This window comes from Tauraco erythrolophus, chromosome 11 (genome assembly GCF_009769465.1).
Source record: "Tauraco erythrolophus isolate bTauEry1 chromosome 11, bTauEry1.pri, whole genome shotgun sequence".
NCBI classification, from domain to species: domain Eukaryota; kingdom Metazoa; phylum Chordata; class Aves; order Musophagiformes; family Musophagidae; genus Tauraco; species Tauraco erythrolophus.
Window position 1 is genome coordinate 2,960,185 of NC_141475.1, and position 20,831 is coordinate 2,981,015.

Sequence of the window (20,831 nt, forward strand, 5' to 3'; positions counted from 1 at the left end):
TCTCTACATGGGTCTTGGGAAGGAGATCTGGCTTTCGCAGCTCGGCAGGAGGGGGAGCAGGCAGAGGGGAAGCGTGGTGGTCTAACTAATACCATGCTGGACTGGGGTGTAAAACGATAGGTGAAGGAAGCGACTACCTCCAAACACACAAAATCCATCCTCGGCTTTGCCTGCTGCTTCCTCCTGTGCTGTCTGGTGCCGGACACGTGCACTCAGGACCAAATGGCCTCAGGGCCTGCATTTGCCTGAAGAATAACAAAATTTTTAAAAAAAAAGTTTATCAGCCACACCACTGTGTCGGCAGAGCTTGGGGACAGTGTGGAGGTGCCCGTGGGAGGTCAGTCGTTCCAGCGGAGAGAGGAAGCTTCGGCTCCCGCTCCTCTGCGCCCAGTTCAAGAGCGGATTCTGAACAGGGGTTGCCTCACGCAGCTGGTAAGAGCCAGCTGTCTCACTGGTGGTTTGGTTTTAGCCCTGCCTGACGAAACAAAAACACCGTTCTCCGAAAATTTTGGTCAGCTCGGATCAGTTGGAGTCAGTAATAACTGTGTTTTCAACAGCGTTACTGAATTTCTTTGTGTGTTTGCTGTTTACGTTTCAGAAGTCATTGGTGAATATCAGGCTGTATAAACGTGTACAGTTTAGTGATTGATACTAGATTATAGTCCGTGTTCTAGGATGGCTCATCTCTCTCACTGTATCCTGACAATGTACTACTAATTTTATACACTTTGTAATCAGTATCTTTAGAAAACGTTTAGGCAGCAGTGTGTGTACGTGCACATGCGTGTGCTAGGAGTTTACCATAAATGGTTATAAAGTAATACTGTACTTTTTAGACTTAACACTTTCAGGCAAAAGTTAATAGGTTTTCTAGTTTTGACTTACATAAAAACGTGCAATGCTTGTTAAATGAGGAACTTGGGCCATTGCATGAACAGATACATTCTCACAAGGCACCTGAAAATGTGCTGGTTTTTTTCTGAGGGCGTTTAAACGAAGGCAGTAGTAAAACTAAATAGGATTTATTTATACTTTTTAAGGGTGGGCTTGTCTTTTCTTGGTTAACTAAGTTTTCTAACAACGTTTTAGTGTCTTTTGACCATTCAGACACATTCCATAGGTAGAAGGAAAAGCATTACGTATAAACCTACAGCATTTATTCATATTTAATCTTTCAATTATAATCTGAGCGGAGAGCTGAACAAGCTCACTCCTGTGCCCGGCATGCCTCAGCTCTCTTCCCAGAGATAGCTTCTCCTTCCCGGGAGGAGGCTGGCAGATACATCCTCCCAAGGAACTAGCAGCAGCAAGGCCTTTCCCGAGGACAGGGTCCCCCTCACCAGCCCTCACCGCGGGCGCCGGGCACAGGAAGGGTCATCAGGACCCTCAGACGTGGCAGGAGCTCCCCGTGTTTGCAAGCGAGCAGGAGCTGCCGCCACCTCCTGCTCTTAGGGGGCACAGGCTGTGAGCGGAGTGAGATTCAGTGGGGTGTTTATGACCAAGACTTACCATAAGATCCTGCGGGCTCGCGGGTTCCTGTCGCTGTCGTCGGGATACGTTCTCTCTTAACTGTAAGTAATTAGCAATATGCACAAGCTGTGAGTGTCTCCTACCCAGGATTTGTTCAGATGTCTTAAGCACAATAAGTTGCCTCTTCCCTCCGTTGTACCTGTCAAACGTCAGTGGAGCAGCCTGGTGTGGGACAGGGCTAGTTCTAGAAAGCGTTTCCGCAGCCTTCCCGCTGCGCTCCAGCACGCGCCCCGCTGCAGGAACACGCTCCCCGCAGAAACGTGACTTTTCTTTGCACAAACACCGGCGTAGACGTGCTGTGGGAGACGTGCCCTGGGCTCCTCGCTCCGCTCTGCCAGGGAGAGGTGTGTATATTTCCTCTTTAATAAAATACTCAACAACTGAAGTTCTGCTTCTCCAAACTACCTGTGTGTTTTCCATACTAGAGTGAAACATTCTGATATTCCCAGCAAAGGAAGGGTCACTTACAGCTTCCGATGGCAGCGCCTCAATCAGGCACCCAGTGCTAGGCAGAGAAATGTGATAACCCACTTGGGTCTGGGCACCTGGTAAGTACTGGGGCTGGTGTGACACCTCACAGCCCAGTTCTCCCTCACCTGTAGAAGAAAGGCTGCCCCACTCAGGGGGAAGGACAGCAGGGAAAAGAGCTGGAAGCCCAGGCTGATGTCTGAGAGGATTCAGCTGGCTGTAGCCCTCTGACTTACCTCTGACCAGGTTCACACGCGGCCACAGGCTGGAAACATCAGTCTGGGGCACCGTTTTGTAGTTCTTAATGCCAGTGGGAAGCAAGTGAGCAGACTGGGCAGGCTGGGCCCCAGGGTGCACGGTGCTGGCACTGCTCGCCAGCCAGGTAAGCTCTGCACAACAGCTCGCACTTTTGTGTTGGACCTGCCCTGTGTTCCTGCTGTCCCGTGCAAGCCCTGCATGGACCAGCCACACGGCTCTGTGCGCGGAGAGCAACACCTGCCTGGTGCTGAGTTCCTCCTGGGAGCGGCTGGGACCCTGAGGGTATGGTACCCCAAAACCCCCAAGTGCTAGTGACAAAATGAACGGGGGGAAGAGACAAAATAATGATCATTGGACCATAACACACGTCATTAGGGCAGGATCTGGAGTGTGCTTCACAAGCCAGAGGTGACAGTACAGGAACACCACTGCTACTGGGATGCAGCTGTGCAAGCAGGCTGATAAAGGTGCTGCTGGGAAGGGACACTGCCCAGCTTGGTACTGCAGAACAGTGGGTTGAGCTTGATGGTGACAAACCTCTATGACCATCAGCACCCATCACACCCATCCTCTCCCCCAAGGGCCTGTGGCACCTTTTTACACACATCCCTTCCCCACCACCCCAAACATCAGTACCACGAGGCAAGAGGGGTGGTTTGTGCTTCACCCGCAGTGACAAGACGCATCTTTCTCTACCAGAGTTCAGTGGCAACTGCACTAAGAAAACAGCAGCCAGCAGCACTGCCAGAGCAGCAGCCCTCTCACCCGCTCCCCACGAGCACAGCTCACGCAGCAAAGTTCAACCAAGGGCCTTTTTAATGGAAGTTTGTAGGAACGCACCACGCGCAGGTTAGTTTGCTCACACACGTATCATTTTTCTGCATTCTTCAGCCTTTTCCAGGTTTGCCTATTCTGTGCCCTCAAAGCACTGCTGTGAGGTCACTGGCAAAACAACTGCTTTTACTAGCACTGCACCCATCCACAAAACCCGCACAGCACCATGAAACACAGGCTCTGGGCACAGGACGGGTTGTGCTCCTCCAGTGCAGTGGAGCCGCCTCGGTTATTTGGCAAAGTCACGGTCCGTGCAGGTAGCCCAGAGCTGCGCGGTGCTTCAACACGCTTGGTTGTGCCCCCAGAGTTCACAGCTTCCAGCCCAGCTGCCCCACAGCTGCCTGGTTTAGGGAGAGGTGGCAGCAGAGCTGGGAGATCACCCCTTGCTACAAACCCACCAGCACCCGGCAAGAGTCAACACAGCACAGAGGGTCCTGGGAAAGGTGGTGGAGGGGGGGAAAGTCCAATGGTGTGATGGAAAGGCTTCCCAGCACCAAGACCTGAATCCAGCTGGAGCTAGAGGCAGGAGCACTACTCTTCAGCCAGCGGAGGTGGGGCCAGATGGAGCTGGAAGTTCTCATTCTGGAAGACACTGCTGGTGGCCGGGTCCCCGTGGGAAACGCTGAGCAGCCCGTGCTTTTCGCTGCTGTGGCCACGAGACAGTTCTGTCAGGAGAGCTAGCTGCAAGACAAAACCCAGACAGATCACTGGGCAGACTGCCTAGGAACACTCGTGCAAGGTGCCGAAAGACAAAGTGCTCTTGGAGGGCTCCCCTTTTTCCCGCAGCAATTACAAAAAACCTTAACACGTGTAAAGAAAAGTGTGTATGTGGTATGGAGTGACCCTATAGAGCTCAGTGCAGGACAACAGTCCTGAACTAAACTTTTCAGGTGTCTTTAGGTTGTTTTAAAGTTACATAATTGAAAAACAATCCCAGAAAGAGCTGAAAGTGCCAACAGCTGCAGCCAAAAGAGGCAGGAGGCACAAGGACAATGCAGGGGACAGAGGCAGCTGTGCTCTCCTTGGGACAACGCGGGAGGCAGGAGGAGGGAGCCTTCTGTGGGATCACAGTGTCTGGAGGGGAGGTTATCTGCAAATCTAAAAGGAATCCAAGAAATTTCACACCATGGACGCTTTTCAGGCCCAGCCCCAAAGCCGGAGGCGTTTTCCTGGTTTCACTGCCAGTGAATTCCCCAGCTGCCTCCTGACGTGGAACAGCCAGCTCTAGGCACAGTAAACTGCCAGCGCCACACGAAACCCAAGAGAAAAGGCAAAGCCCACGCTGCCAGTGCTAATACCTGGCTTGACAACCTGCAAAACGCCCTTCACCGATTTCACACCGAAAGGAAAACAGGTGGTACGTACTCTGGAGGTTCCTCGGTTGAGCCGGCAGAGTTGGTCAAAAGCTTGGATTTGCTGAGGATCCAACAGAGACTCTGAACTTGTCTGATAAAGAGAGTGGAAAGGTTACAAGCAACACAACAACAAGATGCCAAGCTCACACATACACAGAAATTCATCCCTGCTCCTGTCCTTGGGCCTGGAGCAGCCGGTCCACAGCCTGTTCGGGGGGCTCTTAGAGCCATCTTCCCTCTGGCTTGAAGCCACTGTGAAAAAAAAAAAACAAGTCCTGTTCCTGCACAAAGGACAGAGATATCCTTACATCCACAATGGCTTGTTGTTGGGGTCTGTGGCTGATGGCAGACAGACTTAACAGCACCAAGTTACCTTTGGGGGAAGAAAAAAAATAAAAAGGGCAGAAAGAGAGAGAAAGAAAAGGGATGAGAAAACTCCCCCGCAGCCAGCTGGAAAGAGAAGTAATGGGTCTCTGCGGATGAGCAGCCTCTCCCGGGCTCTTCCCCAGGCAGCAGCAGCTTCCCCCAGTCCTTTCCTGTCATCTCCAAGAGTCTCCCCCGGCCCCGCTCAGCCTCCTGCCGCAGCGCTGGCTGCAGCACGCTGCGATGGGGCACAGGCTGTGCGTGGCTATTATGGGGAACCATCACCGTGCCAATGACTGTTACCTACTACTGGTGTCTCTCCTAAGGTGCGTTTTTTTTCCCCCTAGTAGGATGTTACAGACTAAAAGCAAGGAAACGAGGGGTGAAGAGAGGGGTGGGGAGGCAAGGTGACTCGCACATCAGTGGCAGCCATGTCCCCTAGACACAACAGACATCACAGTACTGCCCAGCAGTGTCGGCGTTTGCAGGGTACGAGCAATTTGGTATATGGGTAAGTGTCACCCCGGCAGCGCCAGGGCAGTTGCAGAGTTACAGGTGAGGGTAAGCAGAATTGCAAAGAGAGGGACCACAGCCTGGAACAAGGGCACTAACACAAGGAGGGCTGCATACACACTCAAACTGCTTTAAAAGGCATCATTTACATATCCCAGGGAGAGATGACAGAGCATGAGAGATTCTTGTAGGTTTGCTCCATTTTATCACATCACAATGTTTCTATTTTGAATGTTTCTGCTCACATTCCAAAGCAAAAGCATCATCAAGAAACTACAACAGGAGCCAGGGAGAACAGCCTCCCTCATGAGCAGCAATCTGGCATCTGTTGTCTCTGGGGATCTATTTTTAAGGGAACATTCAATGTTCATTCTCAATATTTTCCCCAAAATACATTTCCCAAGGGCTATTAACCCAAAATGCTACAGCCCTATCAGTGGTGTTGGCTGAAGTTGCATTTACTTTAAACTCTCTTTAGCAATGGATCAAGCCCCACACGAAGAACTGGTATCACTGCCTTCAAGGAACGCAATCAGCTGGAATTCAGGCTGAACTCCTGGCCCCATGAAGGCAGAGGGGGCTTCAGTGTTCCCCTGGATTCAGGTAGGCTCACCAGGAGCCAGGGCTGTTCCCAGGTGGGCACAGGCGTGCTCCTCTCCGTGGCACTTAGGGGCTCCTACCAGCAGCGAGGTGCTTCTCCCAGGGCAGGCGTTCTCCTTTGGGGTTACAGCGTGTTCCCTGCAACACCCACTTTGCTTTGTACTTCTTATGCTTTATGGTGTGTTTAAAGAGCACGTTCGAAAGCTCTGTGAAGATGACTCCCAGTCCTATTTGGGGAAATACGCACACGCTACAGCAGGGTACCGCACGCTGGCTGTTGCTCCCAAGCTTCTCTGGAAGAGCTCGCTGTCAGCTCTTCACAGGAGCCAGCAGTTCACAGCAAACGCCCCAGAAAGTGCACTCCAATAATTATCCCAAACTTGCCATCCAGGTTTAAGGTCCAGTTTGTGGCTGCTGCTGCCCATGTGGGCTGTGGGCTGCCTTACAGCTCTGCCTCACCCTGGAGAAGTGCCCCATGCCCCAGGCAGAGCTAAGGGCCTCTTGGAGAAGGCTCCTTCTGAGCCGCCCTGCCCAAAGCAGACAATGAGCTGTGGTCTGCAACCAGTAAAGTCTGGGGGCAGAGGGAACGACGCTTTGCCAGAGATCACGCTGTCTTAGTCTTTGACTCTATCTTTAATCACTACCCAAGGGAAAAAGGAAACCCTGCCAGCAACTGTGCCATGGAAAAATCAACTGAAGTGAGCTGCTTTGAAAGAAAGTTGCTGTGGACAAAACCCGGAGCACAAACACTGGAGAGTTTTGGGCACAAACTCTGCCCACCGGGCAGAGCACCAGCCTTGGCTACCCCAGGCACACAACGCTCCCTCCCAGCAGCAGCCCACTACCCAGCACCGGCAGGGTCAGAAGACCCTGAGAGCATGTTGTCTCCAGACCTCAGCAAAACTCTGATCTGGGAGTGCTTTACCCACACCCTTGGGTCTGTCTTCTCATGCCCTCCCACAGCACATTTACCTGTCACTCTCTTCTGGGGCAAAGCACAGCCAGGGCAGAATCCGGCCACCCACCCCTTCCATGTGTGGATGTCCCAGCGATGGCTCAGAGCTGGCGAGCCCAGGAGTGCTCTGGGGGAAGATGCACTCAACCCACCACAGGTTTCCTGAAGCCTGAATCATTCCATTCCTCTCCTGAAGCCACATGCATCTTGCCTTTGAGATGTTCATTAAACGGTCTGAGAAGAGAGGACTGTCCCAAGTACAGATCACTTATGCTGGAAACACATGCTCAAACTCATTTCATCCCCCTCCAAGACACTCTTTATATTGTAAATAACTATTTGCTAATCACCAATCAAGGAGCCAAACGTCCCTATTCCCTGCACATACAGCATGGGCTTTGAACCCGAGACCCTGTGACAGTGAGGGTCACACACCCACTGCTGGCAGGTTGTACGGGCACTTCCAAGGGACACGCAGGTCATTCTCACTTGGAAAAAAAAAAAATGATGAAAAGGAAGGGAAAACTGCTCTGCACAGTAGCTGTGGGCACAGGCATTCAAGGACAAGGAAAATGCAATATAATTGGCTTCCCCTCTTGTGCTATCTCTCTACCACGCGTATGTAACTATCAATCAGACTGTTCTCCACGCTGATGAGCTGAAATATTGCAGGCAATTCTTTCTGTTGTCATGGGAACAACTGCTGCCAGGCCTTTTCCTTTTTTAACCGTGTCACTAAAGGCATGTTTTCATTCACGAGCTACGGGGAGGCTCTGAGAGTCCAGCATCAGCACTCAGGCATCAGTGGGATCCTCTCTGCTCACCCCGCACCACAGGTTCTACCTCCAGTGCTGTTGCGGGGCCAGCCAGCTCATTAGTGTCCAGATCCGTACGAAGCGGTTTGGCACCTCCGAGCCATTTCCATTTACACCCCTTCGGAAAGGCCTCGGACCAGATGCAGAACCCAAGAGGTACAATTTATCCCCTTGAGGATCTGGGCCAGCAAGAAGAAGAAAGGTTCCTTTTTGGTTTACAGTTCTCACGGATCCCACCACTATAATGCTCATCTCCATCGCACGTTTTGCTTGCACATATTCCACATCCCCCCCCTCCCCCCGGTAGTCACCACACAGTCCTCCTAAGCCTGCAATTATCTTAATTTAGCAGCTACAAAATCCATCATCAGCTAGTGTCTAAGCAAAGCAGATCATAGAGCAGTTGTAAGCAGAGGCACCGTTTAATAGTCACACCAAGAGATCCATCTAAGCGCTGCCTCTCAGAGCCATACAAAACCTTCCACCAAAAGACACTGCTACATCAGCTGGAGCATCAGAGCACCACATCGCTGCTCCGTAACGTGGGGCAGATGCAGCCAGAAGTCCTAGGGAAGGTTTTGGGATTCCTAGGAACAAAAGCAACATCAGCCTCCCTTGTTTACAGAGCCGAATCCACCGGCAATGGACACCAAGTCCACCTTCTGCCATTCCTCTCTTGCAGCTTGACTCCACCATGGCTCAAGTAGCCTTACAAAAAGGTACCCAAATTGATGTTTTTAATAAGAGATGAGTCAATTAAAGTAAAACTAAGGAAATCTGCTTCTCTTCCCCAGGATAAGGACCTGCTGTTCTCATGGCACTCCCAGGAGCTTGGAACAATCAAGCAGATTGTTCTGCTGCCTGCAAACCAGGCAGCCACTCTGACCCAAAGTCACTAGAATGACCCTAACATTACAAAATTGTTAATGAGCTTCAGAAAACTTCAGGACGTCCCTCGCAGAACAAAAGCGTGCTGCTGCAGACCTCTGCAGAGCTACCGCAGAGTAACACCCCACTGGCACGGGACAGACGCAGCCCGGCCATCTCTGGAAAGAATTTCTTTCCAGAGAGGGTTATGAAGTATTGGAACAGGCTGCCCGGGGAGGTGGTGGAGCCCCCATCTCTGGAGGTGTTTAAAAAACATGTAGATTTGGTGTTGAGCAACATGGTTTAGGGACCCCGACAGTGCAGGGTGAATGGTTAGACTTGATGATCTTGAAGGTCTCTTCCAACCAGACGATTCTATGATTCTGTGATCACCACGGTGGTGGAAACAGTCTTGTGAGTCACCCTGGGCAATGCAGTAAGTGGGCAAACCTTGGCTGGGAGCAAGTCCCAGAGCCACTGTAGCTGCTCTACGGCAGCAGAACGTGCTGCTCCAAGACCAGCCTCCACAGTGTTTCAGTGCTTACCTCTGCTGGCACACGTGGGAGCGAAACCCCTGGCAGCCCTGCCTGCTCCCATTCGGATGCAGCTGGTACCACTGGCCGGCGAGCCGGTACCTGCTGTACTCGCTGCTGCAGCAGAAGCAATCTGGCACACAGGTCCGCCCTACAGCTCTGTCCTCTGATCTCTTCAGGAGCAGAACGGGAAAGGCAGATGTCTCTAACTTCCAGCTGAACTTAGCTGAACTGCAGGAGCAAACCTCCCACCTCAGGGCAAGGTAGTCGTGGCTCTAACAGATCCACTGCTGCTGCGACGTGCCGTACTGCAGGGACTGGGGAGAGGAGGAAGGAGAACTGTCCGTATTAAGTATCTAAAACCACACTGGCGTGTCTCCACTCTCCCTCTGCTAGCTGGGCTGTTTAGCAGCTCCTGCTTACGCCAGGCACTGTTGGACTATTCCCTTGGACATCCGCTGCTGCCTTCAGCCAAAGGAGCAATCATGCTGTTCAGGATTAATTAGCTAAACACAAAGAACACGTATCCTCACTGGACACCAAGGCCCCGCAGATGAGAGATTTAATTATAACGGAGCAGGCTTCGAGGGAAGCACGGCAGCACGTGGATTAAACATTACACAAAGATGATGCACACAGGCCTGTGCTCAGGCTGATCTCAGTTCAGCGCCTCAACTCACGACGACAGAAGCGTCATGCACGAAGACAAATAATTAATTTTCTGAGCATGAGCTAAGGAGGCTGTTAAACAGCATCCCCCAGGGGCCAACCACAGAAGACTCCAGAGGTGCAGTGTTCTCTCAATGGTGGGACTTTGGGGAGAGAAAGGGAAGGTAAAGACACGTGGAAGAAGGAGGAAGTCCTACTTGGTGTTAAAAAGGATTAGTGGCTCCTCCTGCCAGAGGCTTATTGATAACGTGACCCCAAACCTTACAGAAAACCCAAGCAGACGCCTCTGCTATCTGTCCCCTTCGGAGCTCCTGGCACCCACACAGCAATCTCTTACTGCTCTTCAAGAGAGAAGTTTGTAACGTGCTTAAGGACAACTCTGGTCCTGGGAGCTCAGCTGCAGCTGCCCAAGCCTGTCCATGCTCAATTCACGTATAAACCAACAGAACACACTGTTTTCATTGTGCAACATGAGGGTGAAAGGAACCTAGAGGGAGGTGGGACATGGAAACTGCACCTTTCCATTTAAGGGATTTAGAAGGGACAGATGCTCATCTGCCACCTGCATTTCTGAAAGCCACCCTTGAGAACAGCCAGCGACGCCCTTGGCTGTAGCAAACACCTCTGACCGGCCGCAATTCCCTCTCGTACCCTCCCATCTGGGGACTGCAACTGAACCGAAACCTCAGCTTCTATTTATTTTGCTCCCCTCCTTCAGAGAAACATCAGAAGAAACGACAGTCACCTACACCCTTTGGCCTTCTGGTTACTTCTCAGCTTGGGATGAGCACAAACCACGGAGGGGAGCAGCAGTTGTCCCCTCCAGCAGCACCAAGCACGGCACCATGGGCAGGGGTTACCGGCAGTGCCGGCAGAGCTGCGAGTACAGCGCTCCAACTCTCCAGGCTGTGCTGGGTCTGGAAAAGCAGCCTCTCCTAGCAGATGGAAAATCACACACTTACTTTCCTGCCCGTGCTCCAAGGCAGATCTGCGAAGACAGACTGAAAACTTGCAATTTCACAACGAAGCTGGACGTAACGAGCTGCGCGGGGTCCTTGGAGGACAGATCCATGACTGTCAAGCACTGTGCTAAACTCCACAACTATTGGCAACAGGGATTGATGCAACTTGTTGGAATTCCCACGAACTGCAACAGCCCAGCATCTGTGACCACGTTTAAATGAGTCTGTTCTACAGGTCCTCCTAGATGTGAAATGGTTTAATAAAAGGGAGGAGATTTTCAGCAAACCGTCAGAACAGTTTCTTTGAAATTGAGAAGTAAAGCAAAGATTACCCATGGAAATTTTGCCATCTTTTCAAAGCAAAGACTACCCATGGAAATTTTGCCATCTTTTCTCTTAACCAGGACACACCACTTGCCCGGGTGATCCTAGGAGCACAGGGCAGCCAGTTTGAAAGTCAGCTGTTTCTGCTTCGTGTTAGCCTCTCACAGGTCCTGGAGCACAAGACTTTGGAGTGCAGGCAGCGAAAGGAACCTGCTGCCAAGCTACAGATTGCTATATATGAAGGCCAGGGGAAACAATTACAATTCAGTCCGATTTTCTCAAAAAAAATACCCCAACAAAACAAACTAACCTATGAAAAGTCCAAGAAAATAGTCAATTTTGATTTAAAAGCTGCTAAAAGATGTTTTTGAAATGAGTCTTTTTAAATTGGTATTTTATTTTCAGTTTTAAGCTTTGGTGCCAGTCCTCCTCCAGCTGCTAGTTAAGGACTCCCGCACTGGGTTTTTCTTCTAGCTGTATCACTTTTGTTTCCAATGTATTACAAGAAATCTTAAAACACAGATGTTCTGCTGATGAGAAGCCAATGGTACAAAATGTCTTCACTTCTTTCCTCACAGGGATTTCCTACATATTGCTGAAGAAGTTAAGGAATCTACCACCAAAACCAACTCCAGAGCTGAAGCACTGGGCGTTTTCTCAGTTAATACATACTGGAGGTGTTCAAGGCCAGGTTGGATGAGGCTTTGGGCAACCTGGTGTAGTGGAGGGTGTCCCTGCCCATGGCAGGGGGGTTGGAACTAGATGATCTTTGAGGTCCCTTCCAACCCAAACCGTTCTATGATTCTATGTGGGAATATTCCCTACAGAGGAGAACGCACAATCTTGTAACTGTATAAAATGCTAATTATCTGCTTGGTGTCATTTGGGGAAAAGAAATTACGCCTGGATATTTTGAAAGTTATAAAGCCCTTGAAAAATTTTGATACTGCTAGGAGTCAAGCTACTAACTGATGGTCACTATTACACTGAAAACAGCAAAACTGGCTCCGTCTACTGATCAACGGAGGTCATGTAACATTTGTCTAGCTCTAAAATAAGTATTGGTGAAAATAATGTCCTCAAAATTCATCCTTACCCAACAGAAAGTAAACAGACATGCTGCAGAGGGACGTTTAACACCTCAGTTAAGTGATACAGTACGGCATCAACCCCTCACAGGTGGAAATCAGTCAAGAAGGTCCGAGTTGGACGGAAGGCTGTGTAGCAAAGAGGGATGTTGGTGGCAGGCTGCAGAACAGAGCTCAAAGGTAGAGTCTGACAAACTGGATTAACTACAGATCATATTCATTGTCCGTCCTGGCGTGACTTGACAGGATTAAACTCCTGAATAAAACATATTTGCCATCTGGACAGCTCGAACAACGGTGCCCTTAGAACTCACGCGCATTCTCAAACACGGAATAACCAGAGCGTGGCAGCTTAGGGGTTCATGGCGTTTTCCATAGAGCTTATGGCCCAAGAGCCAGGACTGTGTTCCTCTGCCCAATCCCTAGTACTGGCAGAATAAATGGAAAACACGAACTAGCTCACTGTAACAAGGCAAATTAGTTTTGGAGATCGATGACTAAGATATCGGGACTATTTCACTTATGTGTTTCGGCAGAAGCCCAGCTACTCTGCTTTCACCTCGTATGCCTCAGTTAACTTCAAACACCACAACGCCAAAAAGCACTGCAAGTTCTAAATCGGATTAAAAACCCACCACAGACACATAAGCTTTGATTTCTTTTAACACTTGTTGATGGCACAATATAAGGTAAGGAGGACAGGAAAGACGATCAGTTTAGACACAGAAGATTACCCTTGAGAAGACAGCAAGGTTTAGGGGATAACACAGAAAAGCACAGACTTTTGGTAGCAAAACCAGAGGAGAAGCCCCTTTGCCCTTCTCTTGCCACTCCCCTTTGCTGGGGCAGAACGTCTCAAGCCCTCATCACAGAAAGGCTCCGTTTCAATAAGTGCTATCACCAGATTCAAGAACAGTTCAGTGCTGGCTTGTGGCACCTCTCCACCTCCCCCAGGTTCAGGGTGACTGCTACCGAAGTCATGCATGCAAAGCAGGGGCAGAGCAAACACTGTCTGTTGGGCTGTCATTTCACATATAAATCTCCACAACACTGCAAAATTCAAACTGACAGTCTTTGTTTCACCAGAGCAGGACTGGTGCTACGAAATGCACTCCAGATGCTCAGTGGCATTTCTCAGTATGAATCTGTTCCTACTCCAAGGCTTGCTAAGAGAATAAATACCGAAACTGAAGATTGCACTATGAAAAAAAACCCAAACAAAAAAACCAAACCATGTTAGATCTTGCCAAGACACAGATTAAGCTTTCAGGGTCTTCGAAGCGCTTGCAAAGAAATACTCTCCTCACAGATCTATATGCAGAATGTCCCCAAAGCTTCGGAGCTGGCTCTGCGGGGTCGAGGGAAGGCAGGGCTGGAAGCACAGCCGTGGTAACGTAACCTCCCTCTGGGATTTCCCGTTCCTTGTTTGCAGAAACACCAGCTGCGGAAAAGCAAGAGCAGCTCCACCAACACAGACCTTCGGGTCCGCCTGGTGTCAGCGGAGTCGAGAGGGAACGCAGAGAAGCCCTTACACCAGAGACCTGCAGCACCAAAAGGCTCAACAAACCTCGGGACAAACAGAAATAAATCCCTTCTGTGCCTGGGGCGCCACCAGGGACCAGCCACCACCGCTGCCCTGGACCCAGGTGGAGAAGGACCCTTGGGAAAACTCGAACGTGGCTCAGGGTGAGGGGGAGCCCTGCGAGTCCCCCCTTTCCTTCAGGCACCTCCTCTCTCCAGCATCGTACGTCATCCACCGGGCTGCTGTAGGAAACACCCCTTCCAAACAGACCTCGATTCTGCACAGCCCAGTGCTATGTCAAATCATGGAGACCTCAGCTCTCTTCGTGCTGAATTCTCTGCTTACATTTACTCGAGGCTGCAGGAGACCCAGCCCACCTCCAGCCAGCACTTCTGTGCTCCAGGGAACCCTCCCAGCCCTCCTGCCTTGGGCTCCAGCGGAGCCAGGGAACGTGCACCTCTGTCCGTCTCCTCCACTTTGCATTCCCAGCACTTCCCCCAGAAGAAAAAGCCTGTTCCGTAACTCAGACTACTGCCTGGCCAGATGAATCGTTACCTCACGGGTTAATTAACGCTACTGAGCCGCAATCGTTAAGCAAACAAACTTCCCGGAGGAGCTAGAGATTGTACAGTCTTTTGCCAAGTCTAAATATATTCAGCTTTTTAAAGATCTGACTGCGCAACAGTTTAATCGCATGCGAGTACAACAGTTAAATATTATAACTTAAATATATGAGGAACATCGCAAACTTGGGAGAGGATCTGAGACATCAGGAGGAGGAGGAGGGAGGGCTGGAAGCAGTGCTGGGGCCCTGGTGAGGCAGAGCAGAGGCTGTAGGGAGCAGGAAGCAATGGGCTTCTCTGCCAAGAGCACATGATGGAGGCAGCAGGGAAGCATCCAGCACTCGGATGATCCAGCATGGATGTTTCTAGCTCGCGCTAGACGACCCGTGCTGTAACCCCTTGTCTTCCCCATCCAGGTTCTGCATGTCTCCCTTGAAGCCCTGAGTCCCAGCCAGCCCCTCCCTTCTGCTGATGGATCAGTTCACGGGAAGCATCTTCTCCTCCCTGCCCCATGTCATGACTGTTCCCATGTCATATGGAGCATTTTCCACTACTTCTGCTATGGAGTTATGGCCAGGCTGGTATTGGAGGGGAGGCACAGGGGTTCTCTGACTGACTAGCTCCTGAGAAGCCCAGCGGCAACCAAGTTAAAAGGCACTGCTATAAAATGCCAGGCACTTTAATGATGAACATAGTTTTAATACTTAATTTTGCCTTCAGCTTTCCAAGTTCAGCCTGGTCTGTCCCACTCGTTTGCACACATTCCTTTGGAGCAGAAGCGCAGAGGGTGAAATATGGGGCTGTTGGATCTGCCCAACTTTAGAGCCAGTAGTCCCATTTCACCACAGCAGGACAGTATACGAAATGACGAGCGTTTGTAAGCAGGCTGTTTGGACCACAGTTGGTTTACAGTCTCCTGGGAAAGCTTTTCTTTCTGTCACTGTATAAGAAACTAACACAATTTGACTGCAAAGATTGCATTATGCTCCATACGTTCCTCAGAGATTACTTTTCCCCCAAGTCTCCCTTCGAGCAGGAAGCTTCTTTTTTTGTTAATACAGAAGCTGATGGAAGTTGACTAATGCTGTTAGCTATCTTTTGATCGGAATTGATTTGGCAGAAATTGAAATAATCTGCTAGAAGAAAACTAAAGTACTGCCATAAAAACGTACTCCAAGATTGAATTACTTTGGTTTCAGAAGTGGAAAAACGCCACTTTGCATGCATCTGTGCTGTGACAAACGCACAAGGTACCTTGAGGCATTTAGGAACCAACCCTCCTCAGCGAGTCCAGCTCCCCTCGGTGCAATATCCCTAAAAGACATCCCAGCAAGCTGCCTGCCATTTTTGCTTACAATCCACCATATCATGCCAGGGAAAAGACAGTTTAACTGAGACTGGACTTCTGTTCAAACTGTGGATGGTGAAACTTCTTGCACACAAACACTGGCCATAAATACAAACTAATTATCTGTTCTCTCCCCCAAATCCAGCTGCATCCGTCTTGTTTACACGAAAGCTTCTTAAAACATTGTGCAAGCACCTAGCGAGTCAAATCAATTCCACATCTTTTACCCAGAGCCAGGTTATCTGTTAGGAAGGTAGAACGGCTTTACGATCCAGCCACAAGGAATATGCCAGCTTTTAATAAGAGTTTTTTTTAATAAGAGTTTTATATAAAACACATCTAAAAATAGTTTGAAAGGAACCATCTTCAATGGCCCATCCCAGACTCTCACAAGCAAGAGGAAGCGGTGGATGCATCTAGCAGGCAATGAGCTGCAAGCATCCAGCTTCCCTCATGCTGGCTAGTGGTTCCCAAACCTTCTGGATGAACACATTTCCATTTCTTGCACAGCTCTGCGTCCCCACACCACAACAAAACGTATTCATAAACGTCATTAATTAGCTCCAGGTACTGTTTGACAGTCATTGATCACAGGCTTGTCTGGAAGCAAAGACAGACACGAGAACAGAGTGATGAAGTCTGGAAGCACCGCTCAAAGTTCACTTGGAGAGAAACTGCTTCACAAACCTTACCTGTGCCAAGGATGCTCCGCTTCCTTTTTTTAGCTCTGAGAAGTTCTCGCTCAGTTTTCCTCCCTTGTTACTCGAGTGGCATTTATAGCACATCCACCTCATCAGGCCTTTGGTTACCGTCCCACACTCTTTACTCAGCAGACACAGCGAATGGTACAAGTGGCCACAGCTGGAAAGAGAAGAGAGCCCTGCTAGGTGCTGGGAAGCAGGGTGATGCCGCTCCACGCTTTGGATGGGAAATCTCTGGGCAAGGGAGAAGGTGGCTGCTTGTCTGTAAACACAGATCAGCAGCATATATGCTCCCTTCTTAACTCCCCGTCCTATTTCTAGACTTGCAAAAAAACCAGTAGATGCCCATTTGCTGATACAGTCACAGATTATAATACTAAGGTAATATCAATCTGGTCTTATTTTGCAGCCACCTAGTCACAGCCAGGAAAACCAGAGACGCCAGCGGAGCACGTAGTCAGGGCTGCGACGGATCCGAGACGTACAAACACAGGCGAATAAACCCAGGGTGCTGCAAGGGCACCAGCTGCGCCGCTGGGAGAGGTGACAGATAAACTGACAGCTTACTGAGCAGCTCCCGCAGAAGTTTAAGGCAATTTTCAGCAGAGAAGGAGCTGGCTGCATGCAAAGAAGGCTGGCTCTGATGGGTGTGATTAGCCAGCCCACTGACAGGGCAAGGGAGCAGGGATACACAAGTAATCAGGTATTCCTGGGAGTCAGAGACCAGTAGCTCCTTCTTTTTCTTTCTTTTCTTTTAAAACTACTAACATGATGACAGCTGTGACCCTTAACTTTACCTGAAAACAATGATTTCATCAGCAGTTTCTTGTCTTCTTTTGTACTGCTGCAGACAAATGCAGCAGTAATCCTGCTTCGGGGTAAGCCCTCTAGTGACAGAAGCTCTTAGGTTACACAGGGACCAGTGGAGATCATGGTTTAGAAGATTCGTAGTTGTCTCTAAAAGGGTCTGCGTGGGAGACAATGTACAGAATAACTAGGTCATTTTGTCATCTCCAGGCTGCCGAAACGCCGTACCGATCAATTCTTCGTAACAAGCAGCTTAGCAGATTACTAGGAGCAAAACCAACCCAACAAAATTGCTTCTCTTTGTATGTTTTCTAGCTACTGCCCTCAAAATACTTATCCTTTCTTTTATCACATGTAAATGGAGACAATACCTTTTCACTCTTAAATGGATTAGTGCTTTATTATCTTTGTCAAAGGGCATTAATAGACACAGTAGGCTCATTTTGTCATCTTCTCTCCCAGACCTTCCTTCCCCCCCGCCTCTACTTGGTAAGCTACTACTTACATCCTCCATTTTAGTAGAAACCTGATAAAAATCAAAGCCTAAACGCACTATCACAATTAAAATACGAAAAAAAAATACTGAACTTCTCATCTGCTGGTTCTCCCCAACTGAGATTTCCATTTCTGAAGAGCCAAAAGCAAAATAGCCTTAGCTGTTAGCAGCCAGTGCCTCTTTCAGCAACAACACGTACCAGGCACAGGTGCTCTGGTCCATGATCTTTCCATGCTCTGTAGCAGCAAATCACAAAGGCTGCAGAGGTTGCACTGGTGGTTCACATCTGGCCTAGTCCAGATGTGACACGCAGCCCCTACTGGATGACTGCCAGGCAACGACAGAGGACCTATACTGCTCAGAGCAGACCTTTCCCAAGAACCCAAACAGAAACAATGGCTCTTTATGTTCAGCCCTCTACAGTAAAGCTATTTACCATTTTTATTTTTAAATTGGATGCTGCTGCACGGAGGGCTGAGCAGTAGCTAGGATGGTAGTGCCATATGGCAGGCAGAACGAGGGAGGGTGAGTTTGGAGGAAGACTACACATTCTGTTTTGGGAAAAATGCATTTTAGATAACTGTTCAAGTTTGGAGACTGCCTGGGATTTGAGACTGGACAGAGAAAGGCAGGAGTAAGTAAATATAAGGGATACAGGTAAAGTCTCATCAGGTGACAAAGGAGGCACAGCATTACCATTGGCAAGTGGCAAACCAGCCTAACTTAAAAGGCATTTATTTAAAAACGTGTAAAAAGACAAACCACATTGGTTTTGTGCCTCTGAATCGCTAACTGCAGGATGAGCTGGAGAAAAAGCAGATGTTTATCCTTCCAGTACATTTAACGTAAAACTGAACTACGGAGGTGTTCACCATGTACCTGTCAGTCCCTTCACTCGCAATCTGTTTGTCAGCAACACAAACTCATTCCCCTTCCCCCAGTCACACAAATATAAATCACTTGCGTGCCCGTTTACTTCGCCCTGCAGAGAGAAATGGCAAATGAGAGAGAATAGTAGGCTAGATAGCTAAAAGTAATCCCTGCATACTGCGGTGGACAGAACAGAAATACATGCAACTTACTTGTTCATAGTTAAAAGTGTCCAGCATTCCCAGGACAAGTCCTTGAATTTCCCCGAGTTTCCCTTTTCCATAAACTGGATCCTGCATGGAGACATGAAAGGCTGCAGCTGAATCACAGAGTATGACCATTCTGGCTTTTTTTAATTTTTTTTTTTTTTTTCCCTCCAGATTGGCATTGCAAACAGAAGTTATGACTCCAGATTGAAAGATGCTGTACATGCACAAGGACAACAGAATAATCCTATGTATTGATGGGAAAATTGGTAATTAGCAAAACTGAGTAGATGACAACATCAATACTAATTACTGTGCTTGGATCAAAAGACTTCAGGTGTGACCTCAGAAACTTCACTCAGAAGACGCAAGAGCTGCCTGGAGAATGTATTTGAGGGATATCGAAGGAAACAGTAGAAAACACCCTGCAGTGACACAGGAGGTACCAGCTCCATCCGTGCTGCCACTGGACACTGCCTGCTGTGGTTTCTGCTGGTCAGCCAGCTCCTGGGCTGCCTGTGGGCTCTGATCTCACATCCCAGATGACAGAACATCATCCAGGGAACAGGGGCCTGGGGCTCTTCCGTTGCCACTGGGATGATTCCCATGTGTCCTCAGCAGCTTTATTTCCATGTCCCAGCAGCACAAACAAAGAGTCATTGCCCTGGTGCACCTCAACCACCTTCCTCAGGCCTGTTCCAAACCAAACATCCCCTTCTCCTCCACAGCCACCCTGGCACCCTCGGAAGCATCGCTCCGAGCAGGACACAAACCCCAGTCTAGGATGCATCTCCCTGTTCTGGGGTGAGCTTGGCAAGGAGCCCTTTGGGAGCTGCTTTCTGTGGCAGTGCCCAGCCTCTACGAACAGCCAGAGATGGGCAAAGCACTGGAAGAGACTTCTGCAACACCTTTCCCTCCTGCCAGGGCCCATTGCACAACAAGAGAGCAGGCTCCTGCTCATGGGCACACTGGACTGTGCCAGGAAACACCCTCTACCAACCACCAGGACGGTGAGAGTTTGCTGACAGCTCCTCGTGGCCACAAGCACTAGCAGCCACCAGCACTGTGTCTCCTGGGCAGAACTGACCCTGAAAGATCTCTCCATGCAGCTGCAGAGGTGCCCTGTCCCCTGCCGACATGCCACGGGGCATCACTTCCAACACTCACGTGCCGGGAACACAACTTCCTCCAGCCTGTCTCTGCAGCAGCAGCAAGATCAGACTAGAACGCAATACAGGGATATCTCCCAAAAGAAGATGCCCTGCGAGAAGCCGGCTAACCAGCTGGGATCCAGCTGGTCTTTGTGTCTTTAATATAAACGGGAAGCGAGGAAGAAGAGTCAGGTTAGTAGCAGGATCTGCCATCCACGCCGTGCAGCCCAGCTTCAGTTCTGTCTCCGTGGCCCAGATCTGCAAAAGAGCAGGGCTGTGCCCTCCCCACCCCAAGGCAGCACCAGCGAGGCACACACGTGCCCGTTCAATCACAACAAGTCTGTTCAGGAACGCCTCAAAAGAGGATCAGGGGAAATCATCTTGGTGTAACGCACAAATCCCAGAGACTGACAGTCCGTCATTGAACTGGGCCTGGAAAAAAGCATTTTGTCCTGCTGGGAGGCACTGGAAGGATACGGGGGGAAGTCTGCTGGAAGCTGAAAGAAGCTGACTGGTGGAACGGGCAAGACATTGGCAAAAAATAGAGACTGGCAAGATGTGAAAGGGAAACTAACCTAGAGAGTAGAAAAACGATGGAGACACTGTGGAAGCTGGAACAGAAGGAGCTGAATGAATGAGCTCTGGATGAGAGGGATGAGCAAAAGGGCAGGAGCAAGGCTGATTCCATGCTGGGACTGCAAGCGAGGGAGAGAAAGGCTAATCAAGAGTGGAAAAGCAAGTTGGGAGAGATGACTGAAGTAGTACAGAGCTTAGGCTGCAAGGTACCATCACCAACACAGCTCCAGAAACTGAGTCCAGCGATTTCTGAACAAGTCTTCGGAGGGAATGTGACAGGCAGAAACGCCAACGCCAGGCCTAAATAAAACCAGCCCTGAGTAACACCGCTCGAGTCAAACCAGCTGTACATCTGGAACATACAGAAGAGCTCGACATGCTGCAGAGGCCACGTTTTTCCTAGGTGAACAGTGCAGCCTCAGACAACACCAAGTTTTCTTTGCACATGCATAATTTA

At 49.6% G+C, this 20,831-nt stretch overlaps 1 protein-coding gene across 2 annotated transcripts in view; it reads right to left on the reverse strand.

Annotated features, from left to right (window-relative positions):
- Positions 1-3,054: 3,054 nt before the first annotated feature.
- The window catches only part of VPS8 (VPS8 subunit of CORVET complex), an 81,789-nt gene continuing 64,012 nt past the window's right edge, over positions 3,055-20,831 (reverse strand). The window contains exons 41-45 of one of the 2 annotated variants that reach the window (XM_086618736.1): positions 18,654-18,734; positions 17,066-17,235; positions 16,260-16,428; positions 4,456-4,536; positions 3,055-3,771 (exon numbers count right to left, since the gene is read on the reverse strand). In XM_086618736.1, the coding sequence (XP_086474862.1) occupies positions 3,622-3,771; positions 4,456-4,536; positions 16,260-16,428; positions 17,066-17,235; positions 18,654-18,734 (651 nt within the window). In that variant the 3' untranslated portion in view covers positions 3,055-3,621. Of the gene's footprint in view, positions 3,772-4,455; positions 4,537-16,254; positions 16,429-17,065; positions 17,236-18,653; positions 18,735-20,831 lie in introns of both variants that reach the window. The other variant, XM_086618737.1, reaches the window with a different exon arrangement.